Below are 20730 nucleotides of genomic sequence, written 5' to 3'. Positions count from 1 at the left end.
GAAGCACAGTCACTTGGAGGCCAGATGAGCTATCGTAGGAACTAACCAGGCGATGGTTACAGATGACAGAGGGGAAAGGGGACCAGGGGCCGGTTCTAGCGATTGTGAAGGGGGAAGGCAGAGAATGTTAATGTCATTCCATTTCTTCTGAAGGAGTAAGACTACGCTCCACTCTCACCCCAGGTTGTTTTTCTCCTTTCTTCCACCCAGGGCCAAGACCCTGGCTCCGAGAAGGCTGTGGGCAGCTAGGACTCTGGTCACTTCCACCATCTCTAGGGGTGCGGGTCCAGCTTGGCCTGGGACAGACTGGAGACAGGATGCTTTCAGTTGTTGAAGGAGGCTTACACATGCCTTTATTTCCCCATTAAAACCTATCCCTACCTGCAAAGAAGCAAATGCCCATGGAGAGTAGATTTCCTGTTTCTTTTGCAGGATTCCTGACTCCCTGAGATGGGAGAGCGTGTTAGTAGCTGAAAAAATCCCTTCCTTTCGCTCTCCATTCGTGTTTGTTTTAATTCTCAGTTAGGGAACCACTTTATGCTCCTATTTAATAGCTGCCCCTGAAATTGTCTCTGCTGAGTAGTTTACTAGTACTCTTACCACACTGTGAGGATTTGATGCTTAGCACTTGGTCACAGGGCAATTTCAGCGATAGATCCCAGATGAGAACTTAGTGAATATGAGCCTTTCCCCGATATTCTTCCTGGCCACCAGGTATGAATCAGCTAAGAAATTCAGAACACTTGCTTTTCAAAAAAGTTTTTTTGATGTGGATCATTTTTAAAGTCTTTTAAAATCTGTTACAATATTGTTCTGTTTTCTGGTTTGTTCTTCTGGCCGTGAGGCATGTGGGGATCTTGGCTCCCTGGCCAGGGATTGAACCCGCATCCCCTGCATTTGAAGGCTAAGTCTTAACCACTGGACCGTCAGGGAAATTCCAGGACACTTGCTTCTTAATGCTGGCCCTATCTTTCAGGACTTAACTCCAATATTCACTCCTTTAGGAGTTCCGGATAGCATCTCATAGACTATAAAGGTAAATCTCTAAATGGCTCTAAAGGGAGCTTTCAGGACTTAAAAAGCCACTCCATCACAAAAGCTACAAACTTCCTTATTACACAACAGGAACAAATCCGCTGGGTTACTTCACCTTCTAAGGGATGAGTGAATCCTCCACCTGATGGGATGACATTAACTTCCATGGACGTGATGTGGCAGTCACACATCAAATCAGCAGGTGCCAATATTCTTGATGAGATCTGGCTCGATTTTAAACTTCTTCATATTCTATCCTTTTGGGAACCCTGACACTTTCTCTCTGCAACTGATGGAATCGGCTCCCAGACCTGATGGATTCTGTGTCTAATTAGAGCACTCCTCAGACCTTTCCTGTAGAGGGTGAAGACTGGACCACATTCAACTGGCTTTCTGTTCAGCCTCTTTAAAAAGCAATGGCAGCAGCTCTCCTACAAAATGGTCCAGGGCGGCCACCTAAAAGGGTGGGTGATCTTCGTAAATGGACAGGAAACAGAAAAGACGAATATTTGGGCGGGTGACAGATCCCTTAACTGGCCCTTCAAGATACGAGCTGTTCTATTAAACATAGGGCCATTATGCTGGCCGGCCATCCACTTTAAACCCCAGAGTGATTAAAATGCTGGCAGGAAATGAAAGCTCTCTATTGAAGGTCCTTCCCTGAGGTCCTAATTTCAAACCAAATTTTACAGCACCGCACAGGAACAAAGGAAGCCCAGTCTTCCAAGTCTTCTTTTTGTCACTTTGGACAAAGACACCCCCTCATACTCTTCAAAGAACAATGGCCTCTGTAGAGCCACAGCCACGCCAAGAATGGGCACAAACCATACAGAAACACATTTTAAAAATACATTTTACACTGCCCTTGACATTTCGGATAAATAGAAACCACGGCGCTGAAATTCCAAATATTTCATCCTCTCCCTCCTCCCTTCGCCTCTATAATGAGAATTTTCCTATTCTCCCAATCTACTTGATCTTTGACATTTTGGCCTCTATGAATGGAGGATACAGTGGAGTAGCCAAATAAATTAATTATTCAGATAACTGCATTTTATTAAAATAATCACTGGCATTGAGACACAGTCGCACAATTTTCTACCATCAGGAGACAACAAGGATGGCTATGAACCTTTCTTTCATTGAAATGTCGCCAGAGTCTTTCCTGTTCCTTAGTCCACTGCGACCAAGCCAGGCAAAACATGTTATCAGGACAGGATTTCTTTTTTTTTTTTTTACTAGCTGTTGTTTCGGGGTGGCCCTTTTTTTTTTTCCCATCTTCTTCTGCAGCAAAAACAGCTTTCATGTTTTTACTGAACCACTTCAGACTCACTCTTCCACACAGTGGATGTTTACTTGGATTTTGCAGGCTGAGAACAGCTGGTTGTTTCCTAACAAATGGAACACGAGACCATATGTTTCAACATTTAAGCAATTTTGAACCAGAGGTATAATTCTGAGTGTCCTTTGTGGAAACTGTATGTTAAATACCCAAAGGATCCGCGCCATACAAGAGATATGGTACCCCCTCCCCTTCCTTTTTTAGCGCATTTCCCTTAGCAACAAAACCACTCCACACCACTTACATCACACACTCGCACCACAAGTTTGCAGAGAGCACTGGTGAGCTGAGTGCGGCTCTGCTTCAGGGGCAGCTGTATTTTAAACAGGAAAAGACAGCTAAGCAGACTTTTTCCTTCTAATTCTGTTTGGGAACAAAATGTGTCTGAGGCCCTCTGAGGGCACATCAACAATATGGATACCTATTTTCTTCCCAGAAGCCCAGACCTAACAAATGTATAAAAGAGGAGGCTCTGATATTCACAGTCAGGATGACCAGATGCTGTGTTTCTCCCGCTTTGGTTTTCAGAACTTTCTCATGTGAAGTTGGGCTAGTGAGATTCAACTTAAATTCATGCCGAGGATGAGATATGTCCTAAACCGAGGAACTTTTCACAAAACTTACTATCTCAGCTCTCCCATGAAACTTATTATCACATTTCCTTTAAATTCAAGACTTCAATATTAATCATTAATAACGTTGTGGCTAGTGGTAAAGAACCTGCCTGCCAGTGCAGGAGATGTAAGAGACCTGTGTTTGATCCCTGGGTTGGGAAGATCCCCTAGAGGAGGGCACAGCAACCCGCTCCAGTATTCTTGCCTGGAGAATCCCATGGACAGAGGAGCCTGGTGGGCTTCAGTCCACGTGGTCACAAAGAGTCGGACATGACTGAAGGGACTAAGGATGCATACATGCATTGTCAGAAAACAAAACTATGGATTTCAAGTCAGGCTGAGTCAGAGCATTTGCAAGACGTTAGCACTGCATCAGGAGGAAGGGTCTCTTGTTCCTGGAAGATGAGAGCTCAACTTTAGAAGAAATGAAATGCAGTAAAAAGTCAAATATATGTAAATAGGCAATACAGTCAGTCAAATACCAAGTGCAGGGGAGTCGAACAGGAAGCTACCAGCCTCTGGAAAGCCTGAGAGCTCATGAAACCTCCCCATTTTGAATTGAGATTTTGAAATAATAAGTTGAAGTCAATACATTTTCATACGTCATTTTCTAAAATATTAAATAAGAACTACTTATTAAGATAAACTAGGTAAGAGGTAAAAACTGTAGGTAACAGGCTATTTTTACCCTAGATTCAGAAAGGAATTTCTTTGAACTCAAGATCCTAAATATCCCAGTCTCTATAAGTTTCTGTATATGTCATTAGATATATTTTTTGAAGAAGATTTTTAAAATAGCCCTCCTTATTATCATTACTATACACTTCAAGGATAATTTAAAGAGGTGATCAATATTAATTCCCAAGATTTTTTTCTCCATCCATGTTCTTATATAAAAGGGAGATTAATAATATCACCAATATTTTTCTTTCTCTGATTCCATTTAAATGCAAGAATCCTACAGAGAATTTTACAAAGCCAATGTGTTCAGCCATGTTACTAATAAAATTTCAGCAAAACCAAAACCATTATTCCTCCCCACCACTTTCACCAAACAAGACACAAATATGTCCTTAGTCGTTCAGTCATGTCCAACTCTTTGTGACCCTACAGGCTGGAGACCATCAGGCTCTTCTGTCCATGGGGATTCTCCAGGCAAGAATACTGGAGGGGGTTAATGTGCAGGGGATCTTCCTAATCCAGGGATCGAACCCAGGTCTTCTCATATTGCAGGTAGATTCTTTACCGTCTGAGCCACCAGGGAGGCCAAGACATAAATACGTATATGCATTATTTCTGTCTCAGCTTAATTCTCACAGCTCCAGGAAAACTCTGGAAAATGGACCTTTTGCCAGCTGACTTTCTTTGAGCTCTGGGACAGGGCAGAGCTCCTCTCCTGGGTTTTGGAGCACCACAGGGATTGCATGGTGTAGGAGTGGTTGGAGAGGGCAGTTACATCCATGCTTTTACGATGTTACCCAGTACACAAGGAAATGTGTACCGAAATGTTCAGTGTAGTTTTGCTTGCAGAAGCAAGCATTTTTAACCAACTGCTACAGGGAGGCGGTTAAATAGATTATAACATCTCCACAGAGCAGAATGCTACTGGAAAGAGCTCAAGGAACTGGAGCAGAGGCCAAGGAGTCAGAACACCTTTGTTTGAATTTAGTCTTATTTTTTAAAAACTTATTTATTTATTTGGCTGTGCTGGGTCTTAGTTGTGGCATGTGGGATCTTCTTCAATCTGGGTTGTGGCATGCACGATTTTCAGTTGCAGCATGCAAACTCCTCCAGTTCCCTGACCAGGGATTGAACCTGGGCTCTTGGCACTGACAATGCACAATGTTAGCCACTGGACTCCCAGGGAAGTCCCTAGCTTTGGCTTTTACTATCTTTGTTATCTTGGGCACGACTTTAATGTTTCTTTAAATCAGTTTCTTCATCTATTAATACTTATATCCTAAAGTTATAGTGAGGATTAAGTGAATTAACACACATCCGCCTTGAGAAATAGTTTCCATCCTTATTAATATACAGACAGTGAAAGAATAAGGCAAATCTACAAGTGTAATATATACTGACAGGGAGACAGTATCTGTTAGAAATTGGTGAGAGTAAAACACCAACTGGAGAGCAGTAGATTGAGTAGTATGAGAACAGGGAAGAAAATCTGAATTTCTATGCTTCCATGCATATAGCACACAGAAGTTTAAGAAATATCCCTGCTCCACTGACAGATGAGTGGATACAAAAGATGTAATGTATATACACAACGGAATACTACTCAGCCACAGAGAAGAATGAAATAATGCCATTTGCAGCAACATGGACGGACCTAGAGTTATACTAAGTGAAGAAAGTCGGACAAAGACAAATATCACACAGTATCACTTATATGTGGAATAAAAAAAAAAAGATACAAATGAATTTATTTCCCAAACAGAAACAGACTCACAGACATAAAAAACAAACTTAGGGTTACCAAAGAGGAGGGTGGGTGGGAAGGAACAAATTGGGAGTTTGGGATTAACAGACACATACTGTGAAAGATACATACTACTATGTATAATATTAACAACAAGGACCTACTGTATAATACAGGGAACTATATTTAATATCTTATAATAACCTATAATGGAAGAGGATCTGAAAAAGAATACACACACACACACATTACTCAATCACTTTGCTGTACACCTGAAACAAACTTAACATTGTAAATCAACTACATTTCAATTAAAAAATTTTTAATAAAATAATTAAAAAATAAAAAGAGATATCTCTGCTATCTTTGGCATTATACCAGAGTTTATGTGCATGAAACCTACAAAAGGCCTAAGAACAAATATTAATACTATGTCTTCAAATAAAAAGAGACTTGAAAAATACACTTCTTTGTAGCTTACATATCAGTTGTTCCCCTAATACCTCTGTTCCTTCAAAACAAAATTAGCTTGGATCTATACTGAATTCTTCAAATTAAAAAAAAAAAAAAAGACCTAGATAGATTCAATGCAAAATTGTTATATTCATAGAGGAAAACCACCTCATAATTTTCTAACATAAAAAAGTAGTTTTAGTTAATATGATAGTTACAGTGTCACAAAAAAACTAGCATAAATTATAGATTTTATATATATATATATATACACAGATATACATACACACACAAAGCAAGATGAAATATGCCTTACTTATTGTAAAAAAAAAAAAAAAAAGTTATTCCCAGAACTCAAGAATCATCTAGACAGCTCTGACTCAGAATATAGGGAAGGCTGTGTATAGGATGCCCCAGGAAGGCCTGAGGAGGCCCCCAGCCCCCTGTCTGTTCCAATGTGCAGTCACTCCAGTATATGTGTCAAGGTGACAGCATTATAAAAGCTAATGATCAGTCTGAAGCTAAAACTCAAAGGCATGGTTTAAGTTCCTTTTTCAAAGGTGATGATTGCACTAGGTAAGGCTTTTTCCAAGATTATGACTTATCCCACACATTCTGAATCATGCAAGAGTCACTCATTCACACAACATTTATTAAGTGTCTATAACTAGAGCGCTAGAAACAGTCCTCTAAAACTTAGGCTAAAATCTATGTTCCTCAGATACACGAGAAACTTACAGAAGTAAAGGAGAAGTATAATGCAGGAATAAGCTAGTCTCAGTTGGCTCATTAGGTGGGAAAAGAGACACACGTAATTGCTTTTCCTTTAAAAGCTCAGATTCTACTGATCAGATGGGTACAGATAGCATAAAGGGCTTTGGGGCAAAAATTATCTTCCTAACTGATCACAAAGGCTGTTTTTCCGATCACATCTGCTCCTGACATAGTTCCCACCCTAAGAATACCAAGACTATTCATTTATTAAGATCTTGCGTAAAACTAGGTCCATTCCACAGGCCCTACAAAGTTTTGTTGTTTAGTTGCTAAGCTGCCTCTGATTCTTTGCAACCACATTGACTGTAACCCACCAGGCTCCTCTGTCCTTGGGACTTTTCAGGCAAGAATACTGGAGTGGGTTGCCATTTCCTTCTCCAGGGGGTCTTACTGACCCAGGGATCGAACCCGGGTCTCCTGCATTGCAGGCAGATTCTCTACCCCTGAGCCACCACTTAGGCCTCTTTAAATTAGCCATTTTCAGACCAAGCAGAGTGGGAAAAGCCTGCTGAACAAGGGTCTAGAGAATATAAAAGCAGCACATTCTCCGATGAGCAGTCCTTGCTCCTGCCCTCTTCCCTCTAGACCAATGGTGGGGTTAGCAAGCTGGACAGCATGTGGTAGCAATCACAAAGACCAATTTGTTCTGAGCATGTCAAGGTCAATGACATTATGGCTGAGGAGACTGTCTTGAGCATTGGACGTCTGCAACAGTTCCTGAGTGTCACACAGGATCACCTATGGTGTTTGTTTGCCATTTCCTCCACACTAGCTCTCAACAGCTATCTTTCCTGTAGACTTAGACATACGCAGAAATGGAAATACCTCATTCTGGTGGTCTTCTGTTGGTCAACAGATACATGCTATTATTGATGCTGACAAGGTGGGAGGCCCACCAGGAAGTCCAGCTGGATTTGCTGAAATAAAACAATTTTTCCTTCCTGAAACACATTTTATCAGGAAACTGGTCTCTCTGACTGTATCCCACTTAGGATATATTGCCTGCTCTACCTCTAGAAGACAGAAAAGGAGGATAGAAATGTATCCCCCACTACTCCCACTCCCTTTTACTTTCAACCTTTCTGTACAGGTAGAAAGGAGAACAATCACACTTCTTGTACTTTCCAGAGAGGAAAGTTCCAAAGAAAGTCACTGATGTTGCTGTTTTTTTTTTTTTTAAATAATAAGAGAGTCTTAAAACTCTCTTCATTTTAACAGTGGACTGGAAAAGTGAACAGAGTGGGAGAAATCCACTGCATATTTGTCAGAAATTGCTACTTAACTTCTTCTTAGTGTGAATCAGAAGTTAGCCTTTGATTTCAGATAGAACTGGACTTCTTAATTTTTTATCCTATTACTCTTTCTCTTCCAATTATTCCTGATATTTAATAAGTTCCAAGGCATTTGTTTCATTCTCAGCCAATGTCAAGACTGAATAATACAAGAGGAATCAGATTTAAAGAAAAAAAAAAGCCCTTGTACTGTGTTTTCAAAGGTAATTATATTCCAGAAATACTTAATGTAAGGGCGATAAACTGTTTTAAAGAAAGTTACAGTGACGAAGCAACAACAATTTTTGTTATTTTTAACATGGGTATTTTCGTTTAAAAAAGATTCCACTCAGTGTTTCCCAAATTCAGTGTTTCACATAAAGGTCCGTCTAATATGAATGTGGGAAAAAAAGACAAATCCAAACATGGAATATTCTCTTCAAAAAACAGTGAACTAAATGTAAAGGTCCAGTAAAATGTGATATTTAGATTTTTCTGAACTCGTTCACATGACCTTCCTTCTATTTATAGAAGTGCAGCAATTCCCATTTGAATATAGAGCAATACCTTGTAGGAGAACTTGATTTAGCACAAATAAACTTGGGGAAAGTGTTGACTTAAAAATAAAACACTGAAAGAGGAGGGAGGGGTTTTTCTTCCCCCCCTCTGTGAAAATTTCCGGAAAAGCTGTAAACAAAGGCAGGTTTGGCTCAGACACTGAGTGACTCTGGTGAGCTGAGGAGGATGAAGAGTGTATCAAACCTCCCAGAGTGAGGAAATGTTTGTAAAACAGTTAGTAAATCACAAGGAGCCAGGGTCACCATGCTGAACAAGCCGAGGGACTCGAAGCCAAAACCCCAGCTGTGAAAGAAGGGGCCCGGCATGGCTTCACAGCTTGAACCCCATTTTGCATGATCTCTCCAGTTCCATCCTCTGCCCTTTCCCCTCGTGTGGCTTCAGAGCTTGGAGGGCTCCGCGATTAATTAGCTCGGGGTCAAGGGCGCTGCTGACTATCCCCTATTGAGTGCCAAGGTGAGGATCCCTGGTACACTGAAAACAGTGATACTGATGGAATCTTTGATCCTAGGGACAAAGCTGAAAGTTCCAGCTGGGAAAAAAGAATCACACTCAACCTGGGGGGAAAAAAAAAGTTTACAAAGATAAACAGGAGGCAAAATATGTAGCTGGAAGTTTCTATGGATTTCGAAATCTCTTTTCAAGCCCCTTTTTGATCACTAGTCTCCCTTACTCTTCTGTGATACATCTGTTAATTATTCTTTCCCTGATTTTACACAGATGAAAATGTGGAAACTGTTAAGTCCTTCCTAAACTGTCTCTTTTGTGCCCCGTTGTCCCCCAGAAGTCAGGAAGACAAAAATAAAATAAGAATAGTAATAAAGGGAGAAAGAGAAGGGAACATACAGTCTGGAGGACTCTTCTCAACTGCTCTGGGCAGAAAGTTCTTTTTGGCTGGATTGACATTTAGTCCTCTTCATTCATCTTTAGTCTCCAAAAATGACTTTTTGAAGACTGCCTATTCCTTCTCTACACCAAACTCTATCTGCCCACACAGAGACTAATACTATGCACTTAAACTATGGAATAAAGGAAGGATAATTATTAATGGTTTTTAAAAATTCTTAAAGTGAAAAGTATGGTGATAGATGAAAATGTTTATTTTTCAAATACTGAATGAAAAGAAGGTGAACATGCAAGTCGCTCAGTCGTGTCCAACTCTTTGTGAACCCATGGACTATACAGTCCATGGAATTCTCCAGGCTAGAATACTGGAGTGGGTAGCCTATCCCTTCTCCAAGGGATCTTCCCAACCCAGGGATCGAACCCAAGTCTCCCACACTGCAGTGTGGATTTTTAACCTGAGCCACCAGGGAAGCCCAAGAACACAGGAGTGGGTAGCCTATTCCTTCTCCAGCAGATCTTCCTGACCCAGGAATTGAACCGGGGTCTCCTGCATTGCAGGTGGATTCTTTACCAACTGAGCTATGAAAAGAAGGTGGGACAGAGAAAAAAGCAGGCACCCAGATCACCACCAACAGAGACCAAAGATGGACAAAGTAAGGTACAGTGCTTCCATTTAAAAGTTAATTTGGAAAAAAAAAAAAAAGAAGTCTTGCAATTGTAAACAAACAAACAAAAACCTCTTTTGGAGGCACCAAAATATTTCCTTTTGAAAAAAAGAGGTAAAAAGCACAGGCATTAGCAAACTTCTCCAGCAATTACACATAATTTAATATGAACCTTGATTCACAATAGAAGATGAAAAAAATCTTCATCACGATGCTGATGCTATAAATATAAACTGCTTAGAGAAAATTGGGTACCTTGATTATCTAAATTGAAATAAGACAGATACATTAGAGTCAGCTTTACTGTTGAAAAGCTACTGACCTGATATAAGTTATTCAGGCTGTTATTTCTACTACTGATGCATCACTTTTACTCCTTTTAAATAGACCCTGTGAGAGCAACAGGACATGCGCTTTTGAGTTGTTTTTCTGGCTTGGCACTGAGTCAGGCACACTCTCAGCTCATCTCTCACACTTTTGTCGCAATGGCAGGCCAATGGTGATGCTATATAATTCTCAGCTTTGCTTTGTAAAAAATTCATTTGGCCCATCCAGAGATCAAACAAGATTTTCGGCCCAATGTATTCTTATTCTAACTAATGGAGTGATTAGCCCAGATAGCCTAGGGCAGAAAAACAAGGAGTATCAGAAGGAGCGGAAACTCTTGCTTGGGAGGGCTAGTGAATGCTTTGAGTAATGTTTCCAGGCAACTGGGAAAAGTATAGGCTTTGGAGCCAGCTCTGGGATCAAATCCTGCCCTCAACCTTGACAGCTCTGTTGGGCTGGGCCAATCATTTCATCCGTTTCCTCCTCCGCAAAATGGCCGTAAAAATCACTACGTACCAAAAGTGTTGATAGAGCTAAATGTGATACTTCTGAACATACTTGGAATGGCATCCAACACATAAAAATATTGAAAATGTTAGCTTCCTTCCCCCCACCTCTCCCCTCATTTCACTGGAGTATACACAAAAGCCTTTAAAAGTTCCTGTTTTTTTTAGATTGCACATGGACCATAAGTCACATACATGGAGCCGCACCACTCTCTCTCACCATCAACTGGAACTTGTGCAAACGCCATAGGCCTCCCGGCTCCCACCTCCTCCTGCACCACATTTGTTATACTCTAAGTCAAAAGGACTCTTTTAAGCCTCAAAGAAGAGCGTGTCCCCCCCAAAATAAATGGCCTTGACTCAAACTTTGGATATGTAGCTATTTAAACATGTTGTTCACAGCTCATGTTCTCAGCTTGAGGAATTCCTCTTGGATCCTGTCTCCAGTGGCAATGGATGGTTTCCACATTACATTCTTTGCCCCCTTATTCAGCTGGCAAGCCAGATAAAATAAAAATAAATTCAGAAAACACACACACACTTCAGTGCTATTGTGAGATAGACAAGTAGGTGATTAATACGGGTTGGAGATATGCTTATCATTAACAGGCCTCCTGGTTCTGATTTTGCTACTAGGAGGTGCTTGCCCATGTCAGGTAGTCTGCTTTCGAGAAGAAATACTGCTGTCACTGTTTGATTTTAGGTTTAAGTTACAATATAGCTTACTGATTTTCAAAAGCAAGATCTCATCATTTTAATGGGACTGAAAGACAACTGAATATCGATCTATAATTTTTTTTTAACCATTTTTTACCTCTTTTGCACTGTCTGGTAGGTGGGTGAAGGATACTAAGGATCAAAGATAAACATGTGCCCTGTTAAAAATCAACTCAGAGCTTCTAACTTGGCTTCAGAATCCTACGTGAGGGTTTCTTTCTTCCTCCCTCCTTCTGTCTTTCCTTCCTTCTTCTCCCGTCCTCTCTTCCCTTCCCTTCCTCTCCCCTCCCGTCCTCTCCTTTCTTACTCATGGAGATATTACTGGGCTCAGGCCGTGGTGCGGAGACATATCCCATCAAAAAACTGCATTTTCCAATTCTATTTGGAGTTTCAGCACTCGATTATAAGGCTCAGAGAAGTTTCTTCATTTGGAGAAATAAAAATTTGGCCTCATCGTACCTGGCAGTGTGGGCGTGGCAAAGAAATTAAACTCAAATGCAGGCTGAAACAAAAGCAATATCATAATAAAAACATATTAACAAAATGAGAGAGCCAGCTGGGCGGCCAAACAACTGGAGATATCTTACCACCACCCTAGTTGACAAGCAACAGAAATTGCTCCACTCCTAAAACCTCTCCAACAGGGACGGGGGGTTGGGCACAAAGAACGGTGATCCCAGAGGTTCACACTGCACGCTAGCTCCGCCACGTACTTTCTCCCTGGCCTTGGGCAAGTCAAGGACCTTTGCTGAAGCTCAAGTTCCTTTACTGTGAGCTGAAGACAATCTCTCTCTCTCACTAAATCAATATGGCTATAAAATGATAAATGCGATAATGCTTTGTCAACAGTAAGTGCCATGCTGATGTTGGTATTACTATTATCAAACAGCATACTGACGAGCCACTTGTCACTCGTGCTCACGCTCAGTCCTATCTGACTTTCTGCATCCCCATGGACTGCAGCCCACCAGGCTCCTCTGTCCATGGGATTCTCCAGGCAAGAGTACTGGAGTGGGTTACCATTTCCTCCTCCAGGGGATTTTCCCCACCCAGGAATCGAACCTGCATCTCTTGCATTAGTAAGCGGATTCTTTACCACTGAGCCACTTGTGAAGCAAGAATAATAAGTTAACCAGCTGCTTTTATTAATCTACATTTTAGTCACTCAAACCTCTTTGAATCCCTCTGATGTCTCCTGAAAGCTGTGTTGTGACCTAAATGAAAATTTTATCTATTAAGTCAACAGTCAATTCTAAGTTGCTGTTTTTTTTTTTTGTTTGTTTTTCTGGACAACAAGAAATGAAGGGGCTCGAGTTCAAACTGGCTTAGACAGGATGCTGTAGTTAGTTTTGTTAAGTTTTTTGCCCAAGTATGTTTCTACTTAAAATCATCCTTTTGCATTATTCTGCAAGAGAGGGTAACTCTTATCTCATCCAAAATTGGTGTTTCCAATTTCCTTATATAACAAGGCTTGAATGTTGTGGAGGAAGTAGCCAAAAACCAAGGAACCAAGAAAGATCAAAAAGCAAGAGACCTATAACCTGTAAGGTTAAGAGGTTATGACCCTAGGGCCCTGAAGTAAGGTGGGAAGTCTAGAAAGATGTTTTCAGGTACGTTCAGGGAACTAACTTTACAGGGCTTTTCGAAAGGCCATAGAGATAGAATCTAATGCTTAGGACAAGATTACTGGCATGAATACCCTTTACAAAGATTATAGAGATCCATTCAAAATCAACCTTTCTCTGTTGGAGAAAGGAGCTTTACCCTCTGAATTCGCTGTTTATAATGAGCATTTGTCTACCCTGAAAGTACTTCTTTTAACTTGTTCATCATTGTCCTAAACCTTTGATACGGCACAGTCAGACTACAAATTAGAAGGAAAAATATATGTGATTAGATAACCACACTGAATCACATAGACATCTAAACAATGGTGCTAATTGCAACCTAAATTTGGTTGTGATAGCTAGTATTCACCTTTAAACTAAGAGAGGAAAAATGCAGTCAATATACTATCATTAATGTAACACCACACACTGGCTTCCTCTCTGTTTCCTTTAATATTTGATAGGAAGTGGTTGTAGATGCGGCAGCGTGGACAGAGCAAGACTGGCTGGTTGCGCATGTATTATACAATAGAATACCAATACACATATATATTATGTGATTGTGGGCTTCCCTGGCGGCTCAGTGGTAAAGAATCTGCCTGCAGATGAAGGAGAGGTGAGTTCAACCCCTGGGTCGGGAAGATCCCTTAGAGAGGGAAAATAGCAACCCACTGGAGAAGGGCATGGCAACCCACTCCAGTATTCATGCCTGGGAAATTCCATTGACAGAGGAGCCTGGTGGGCTATACTCTAGCAAGACCACAACGTATTATGGATAGGAAAAGTTTTAAGAAACATAAAAATAAGATGCGGAACTGCATTAACTAAATTCAGGAAGGACAGCCTCTACCGGACACTTTTTTTAACTAAGAATTAAAAGATAGAGAAAATGTTTGTTTCAATTATATATTATTAGTCATCAGAGTATGGTAAAATACATTAAAAGTCTTTGGACCTTGTAAACATATATTAAAGACATTACTCATCAGGGAAGAATCAGTGATTTCAAAGTATCATTATCTTAAAAGCTTTAGAAACATGCACCTTTCAAACTTCCAATTAAGTTAAACTAATCTGCATCAATCTAAGGAAACATTTAGACTCTCAGAGTCAGGAAATTAAGCCACCAGTTCTTAAATTCAGAGCATACCTCTAAGTCTGTCTTGCTTTTGTACTTAATGTTTGTAGATAAATGCTAAGAAAATGCTCGAGATGAACAGTGTATTCAAATCAAAAGTGCGCAGAAACTAGAAAAAGCGGCCAGGTTAATGGAACCAAAGGGACAGGAATACAGTGATAATTTGTCAAAAACACCTTTTCCATACTCGCTATCCTGCAAAACATGACTGATCTACTACAGAAACTAAGGTAATAAATAGTGCCTCCCTCCCAAAACACTTTTAGCATAAAATGGCTACAGATATTTTAGAAGAAAACATTTAAATGACTGAATGATTTGTACATCAGCATTTCCTACACTTATGATTTGTACATCAGCATTTCCTACACTTTATTTACGTTCATATCAGCAAACACCTACTGCTACTTTCATATGTCTAAGACTCAGTGGATAAAACCGTGAAGAAAACGCAGTTTTATTCTTTTCTCTCTTGCCCTCAAAATGTTTTAAAATCTAGAATGACAAAGAAAAGACAGACTCCTAACATACTCCTAACACATCCAACACACACATTTATTACTTCTCCAAGGAAATATCTGAGTAAAACAATCTAGAAACTGTCAAAATATCTAATAAAATATTGATGCTTGAGTGACACTTGCTTTGATACTGCAGAGCCAGAGTAAAGTGGGAAGTAAGTACAATTACACAGCAGATCTGGGTAAATCTGGGATCAACAGAGCTGATAATTCAAGTCTTCTGCAGGTCTTTATCCAGCTTGGCTTAGCACTATTCTTCTCAGGATAGGGTCTTCTGTATAAGGCATCTGGGAAATGCATACCTGCTGAGCGGTCCCTGCCATCCTCCAGCTGTGATCATCTCTACTACACTGGCAGGAAGATGAGAAGAGGTATCTGAGAGGCTCACTGAAGTTCCTTCTAGATATGACATTCTATGAGCAAAGCTAAAATGTTTATTTCAGTTTGACCATTCCAAGAAAGAAAACACGTTATTTGACTTCTGTCTCAGACCAGCACATTCTCTAAGACAATGTCTCAATTTTGGCAAAGCACCCTAATTTATGTCTCTTTATGGATTCCAATATCATGAGCTAATCCTACACCTAAAAAAAATGCATTCATTATGTAAGCTTTCTCTTAAGCAAATAGAAGGCTGGAGAGTAGGAAAACACTGTTTGCCATTCAATCGGCGTCAGCAGAACTTTCCATTATTAAGGAGGAGGCTGCCCATTTCTAGATAATGAGGACAAATTTTTCATCATCATTCTGGTGCCTTTCATTTCACTATGTCACTCTGGAAGTCCTATACTAGTCTGAACGTCCTATACTCTCCACCTTTGCCTCCTGTAGCATCAACAGGTTATAAAAATAATACTTTGTCTCATGGTATGCAACCTTAAGATGAACTCGGGGAAAATGGTATTCGTTATTCTGTTGGATATATTAGATGTGCAATAACGATGTATTATAAAGTAAATCAAATTACAAAAACGAACCCTATCCCTTGGATAAAGTTCTGGGAATGGGCCAACACCACAATTATTATCTTCCCTAGCATTGAATGTTCTACATAAGTGTTTGGAAGATGTAAACAGGACATAAATCTGAGATCGGTTCTTCAATCTGTCTACAAATAACCATGACATTATATATAAACTATACTTTAGAGCATATATGCTTTCTGTTTAAGCAGTTAAGAAGTGTATTAGACACTATGATAAACAGAAAAAACAGAGCGTGAATACCGATAAATGCAAGCCTTCCGTCTCGGAAAGTCTTCACTTATTTGATTAAGTTAGGTGAAAAACAGAGCAGTCATGCTTGTAGCCTTTCTTCCTTTCCCCTTTCCTCTCCTCTTTTTATTTCTAATGCGAATCGGAAGTCTATGTGGAGCAGTCTGGCTAGCCCCAGTCTAACCTCCCCATCTGGAAGGGGACTAACCAGCCTTGGGGCTACTTCCAACCCTTCCCAGCTGTTGGGTTGGGGTTTTTTGTTTTTGTGGGCTTGAGAAAGCATATTTATATAAATGATTGCCATATCCTTTGCCAGCTGTTGACCCTGCTCTTGTCCCGGCTGGGGCATGGTTTTCATTTTTAGCGGCCACAGACTGGAACTGACCCTGATGGAGTTAGCACGCTATGCAAACAGCTTTACGCGCTATCGCTGTGACGGTTCAGACAATGGATGCACAGTGTAATCCAAGGACCGGTGTTTCCCTTTGGGCAAATGTCACAGAATCCAGGGCTGGAAGTAGCAGTTGAAAAAATAAATTCTGAGATGCACTGTGTTATGGAACAACTTCTCTTCAGTTATTCAGACTGCAAAGATTTCGGCTAGCATCATAGCAGGGATGTATCAGCAGCAACAAATGAGTTTTCTCTTATCCACGTATGAATCTGAGAAGTGCCCTAGATAGATCTGCAGAGGTAGGGGTCGCAATAGTTATATGAGAGGTCAAAAAAGAAAAGCTATATTTTCAGTTTTAAGCCTATGTATAAATGCTTCTGATGCTAACATCCATAACTTTAATAAAAAAAAAAAAAAAAAGGTCCTTGTACCTTAATAGAACAAGAAGATAAAAATTAGTTTGGGCTTTTGGAAATTATTACGACCTACATATACAATCATTCCTAAAGATCCAAGCTGATCATTTCTTAGGCACATTACTGACCAGAAAAAAAAAAAAAAATCTATGTTTAATCTGTGGATAACCGTAGTCACAGCAAACTAGAAAGTTTAGAAATATTATTAGGGAGAGTACAGTTGGGGGAGGGGCCCCACAGGGACAGGAGGGGTGAATATTCCATTAAGGATAATGCATCCTGAACAACCAGTTTTCATCTGCAACTAAAAGGGAACAAGAGAATAAAGAGCAAATTTTTACAACTTTCATAAATTTTCTTAAGTCCTTCTGTCCACAAGCACAAACGTATATGTGAAGAATAAAGAAGTTTAATTAAAAAGAAATAGACTTAATACTTGAAGTGATACACTTCAAAAATTGAAGACTTCTCATATTTGATAATTTATAGGTCACTCAGTCATTGCAACAGATTATTATTTTGAGAGTCTAACTGTAAAGAGAGAACAGCAAGACAGCTAGCTTGTCAGAAAGAAGTCCTGTATTATGTTCCCTCTCTCTGCAAGCCTGCAGGCTGGCTGGCTATGGCAGATGGAGTCTGCCATACATAACTGTAATTAAAATGTGAACCCCATCTTAGAGGTCAGAATAGACTAGTTGACAAACAGGGAAGCCGGGAGATGGAAAGAAAAAATATTTCCTGACATAAGCATTTTCAGTCTTTGAAAAACAATCCAAAAGGAAATATAGCCTATGAATTTAAGCATCACATACTTAGTATATCTTTAAAAAAAAATCCTCAGAAGCTGGAGGTCTGGAATTGCTTTAAAGGCAGCTCAGAATTTCAATCAGCTTTAGCACAATGAAAATTTCAAGTGCTGGGGGAATTAACTGATGGGATATTTGAAGCTTCTATGAACTCTGATTAACTAATGACAAAATCTGTGAAATCATAAGGCGATATTTTTTCCTCTCATGCAAATATATTTGTAATAACGGGGAAAAGAAAATAAAACCATATATTGCTAACAGTAGATTCTGACTGAAAATTTTCATTCCATTGGTACAAGCTAACAGAACAATCTCCATATTATTTTGTAAACAGAGTATGACTAGATTTTTAAGTTTAGTATTATATCCCTGTGTTTTACATTTATTTTGATCACTGGTGTATTGGGGCTTATTCTACCATCTTATTTTGTAAGATCTGTTCTCCCTTGCTTATTATGACACTGATAGTTTTTTATAATCATTTTTTCTCTATACGTCTGTATGCTATAGATTATATTTCTGTTAATGGTTTACCATTAATTTTTATCATACTATATACGAATATAAAAATTCCTAAGGTACTCAATATCACATTTGTCCTAAGTCTGCTTTAATTGCCACTGGACATCCTCACAGTTTGTCATTACTGTCTGGCATTTAAGTTTCATGAAAGGTATTGTTATTATAACATTCACAGTTACCTGCACATCACTCTGCACTCACATTTTCATGATGAAGTACACCTTTAAAGGATATTTTTTTCCAGCAAGAACAAGTCAAACCCTTACTACCCTGTGAAAATACTAAATGAAAATTTTAGCTGGGTATAGAATTGTACTTCAAGAGTTATTTTTCCCTAGCACTTTCGGTGTATTGCTTCATTGTCTTCTAGCAGCTAAAGTGCTCAAATAGAAGTCTACCACCTATCTAATTTTCATACCTATTTAGGTAATGTATCTTTTCTCTCTGATAACTTTTAAAAATCAGTGGTCTTCAATTTTACTATAAAGTATGTAGATATGAATTTGTTTGTATACTCTGCTCAACACTCAGCTATACTGTCAATCTGATGACTAAATCTCATCTATTCTACAAATTCTAGATGTGAGCATCACTTCTTGGTCATTTTCTCTATTTTATTTTGGAACTCTTACTAGTTAAGAGTTTCTAAACTCCTTATTTTTTTAGCTATTATTTATTAACTATTGTTTCACTTTTTAAATATCTCTTTGCTGTTTTCTAAGAACTGCTATCCAAAAATAGTCTAAAACTGTTATTGAGCTTTAAGTTTTCAATATCTTTATTATTTTATTGTTACTACTATTTAGCTTTGCCATGTCTTCTAAATTTTCTTTTCTATTTTTCCTGTTTTATTTTTCCAATAGTTTGTGATCAAAGTACAGATGTGTAACATCATCTTTATTCAAAGACTTCCCACAACCAACTTGTTAGTAGTCTCTAAGTCATCCACCTTTTGATTTTCCCTTAACCAAACCAGCCTTATTTTTGCTACGTCACAGATACTTATATACTGAAGCCAGGCTGTAAATTTCTTATATTCAAATGATTTCTTATAGTTTTTTATTATAATTAAGTTCTTATACTTAATGACTAAAGTAATGAGTGAAAATATTTTAAAACATTCTCTTAAATATCAAAAGAAATGAGAAACATCAAAGAAATGCAAACCTAAAGCAAAAGATAGCACTTGTGAACGCTGTGATGTCAAACTACTAGAGTTAGGAGAGAGTTACGAGCGTGTTAAGAAAGTGAAAAAAAATCACTTCTTACACGGCAGTGCAAACCCAACAATCCATCTGAAAAGTGATTTGGCCAATATATATCACAAAACCCAAAGAGAATGTATACTCGATAGACAGCATTTTTACTTCCAGAAATTGCTTGTGAAGAAACAATAACAGATATATACCAAAATGTATAAGGAATTCTTTGTTTATAAAAGTAAAAACCAAACCAACAATAGCACAACAAAGAAAAGCAAAGGGATAAACGATTCATTAACATGAGACTGGTTAAGTAAGTTATGGAATACTACACAGTCACTTTAAAAATGCATCCATATACACAAAAGAGAGGCAAAAAGTTATACCAAAATGTTATCTCTGGAAATATGTTAATGGGTAACCTATATTTTCTTTTTTTTGTAGTTATGGTATTATGGACATAGGACTATGTATGTATATCTCTGTAAAAATTAAGTAGAGATGGGGGTATAATTACTCCTAAATGTACGGAAGGCAAGAGTGAACTTGAGGCCAAGGAACTAAATCCCTCAGCTGATTTTCTATAAATGCAAAGATATCCCCACTTGCCCAGGGTTATTTCTTCTTATTACACAAATCTGAGCTCTCCTTTTTCTTTTCAACACCTCCAATCCAATCTCCCCCCTTGATCTTTCTCAGCCTTTTGGCTAAGATCAAGTGCAATCTCCTCCTTGTTTGGGATCTTGCTCTGTCAGGCATCCAATCTCTCTTCCATTTCTGATTGATTCCTCATTTCTGCATTCTTCCCTTCAGACCATAAATATACTTAAGGTTTTCAAAGGAAAAAAACAAATGTTCCCTTGAAAATGACATTAAAAAAGAGACATCCCATGTCCTGTTTTCTCACTTCCTGTTAATTCTTATTCACTCCATAGTTTGTGACAGTGTGGCTCTCAGGTTTACTGCTGTATTCAAACTGCCCTTGCTAACATCTCTCATGATTTGCCAGTTGCTAAATTCAATATATATTTCTATCCTTGTCATCCAGGACCATTGCACAATCCTATATTTAATGACATTGCTGATTGAAAACCCCACACCCACTCCATGACTTTTGGTGGCATTGCACTTTGTGAGTTTTAATCTTGATTCTTTCTCAGCCCTTTCTGAACAAATCATCCTTTGTAGGCCTATAATATTTTGCTGATTTTCAGGTTCTTGACCTCACCATCTTTCTTACTGCCTACACTTTCTCTTTCATCTACACTGATAACTTCCAAATCTTTACTTAGGGCCAGGTGGGCTGCCTTGGCTGTCTCAGAAGTACATCAATTTCAACCTTCCTAAAATTAAAAG

At 39.0% G+C, this 20730-nt stretch overlaps 1 protein-coding gene across 13 annotated transcripts in view; it reads right to left on the bottom strand.

Moving 5' to 3' along the window:
• BCAS3 (BCAS3 microtubule associated cell migration factor) overlaps positions 1–20730 on the bottom strand; it is a 589835-nt gene that overhangs the window by 165793 nt on the left and 403312 nt on the right. Inside the window, exon 25 of one of the 13 annotated variants that reach the window (XM_044939600.2) lies at positions 2069–2426. The exons of the other annotated variants lie outside the window; for them this stretch is intronic. Within the exon in view, the coding sequence (XP_044795535.1) occupies positions 2365–2426 (62 nt within the window). The 3' untranslated portion in view covers positions 2069–2364. Of the gene's footprint in view, positions 1–2068; positions 2427–20730 lie in introns of those variants that run through there. 13 annotated transcript variants of the gene reach the window in all.

Source organism: Bubalus bubalis, chromosome 3 (assembly GCF_019923935.1).
Source record: "Bubalus bubalis isolate 160015118507 breed Murrah chromosome 3, NDDB_SH_1, whole genome shotgun sequence".
Lineage (NCBI taxonomy): Eukaryota > Metazoa > Chordata > Mammalia > Artiodactyla > Bovidae > Bubalus > Bubalus bubalis.
Note: the sequence above shows the minus strand (reverse complement) of the source record. Positions and strands in the feature narration are given on the sequence as shown.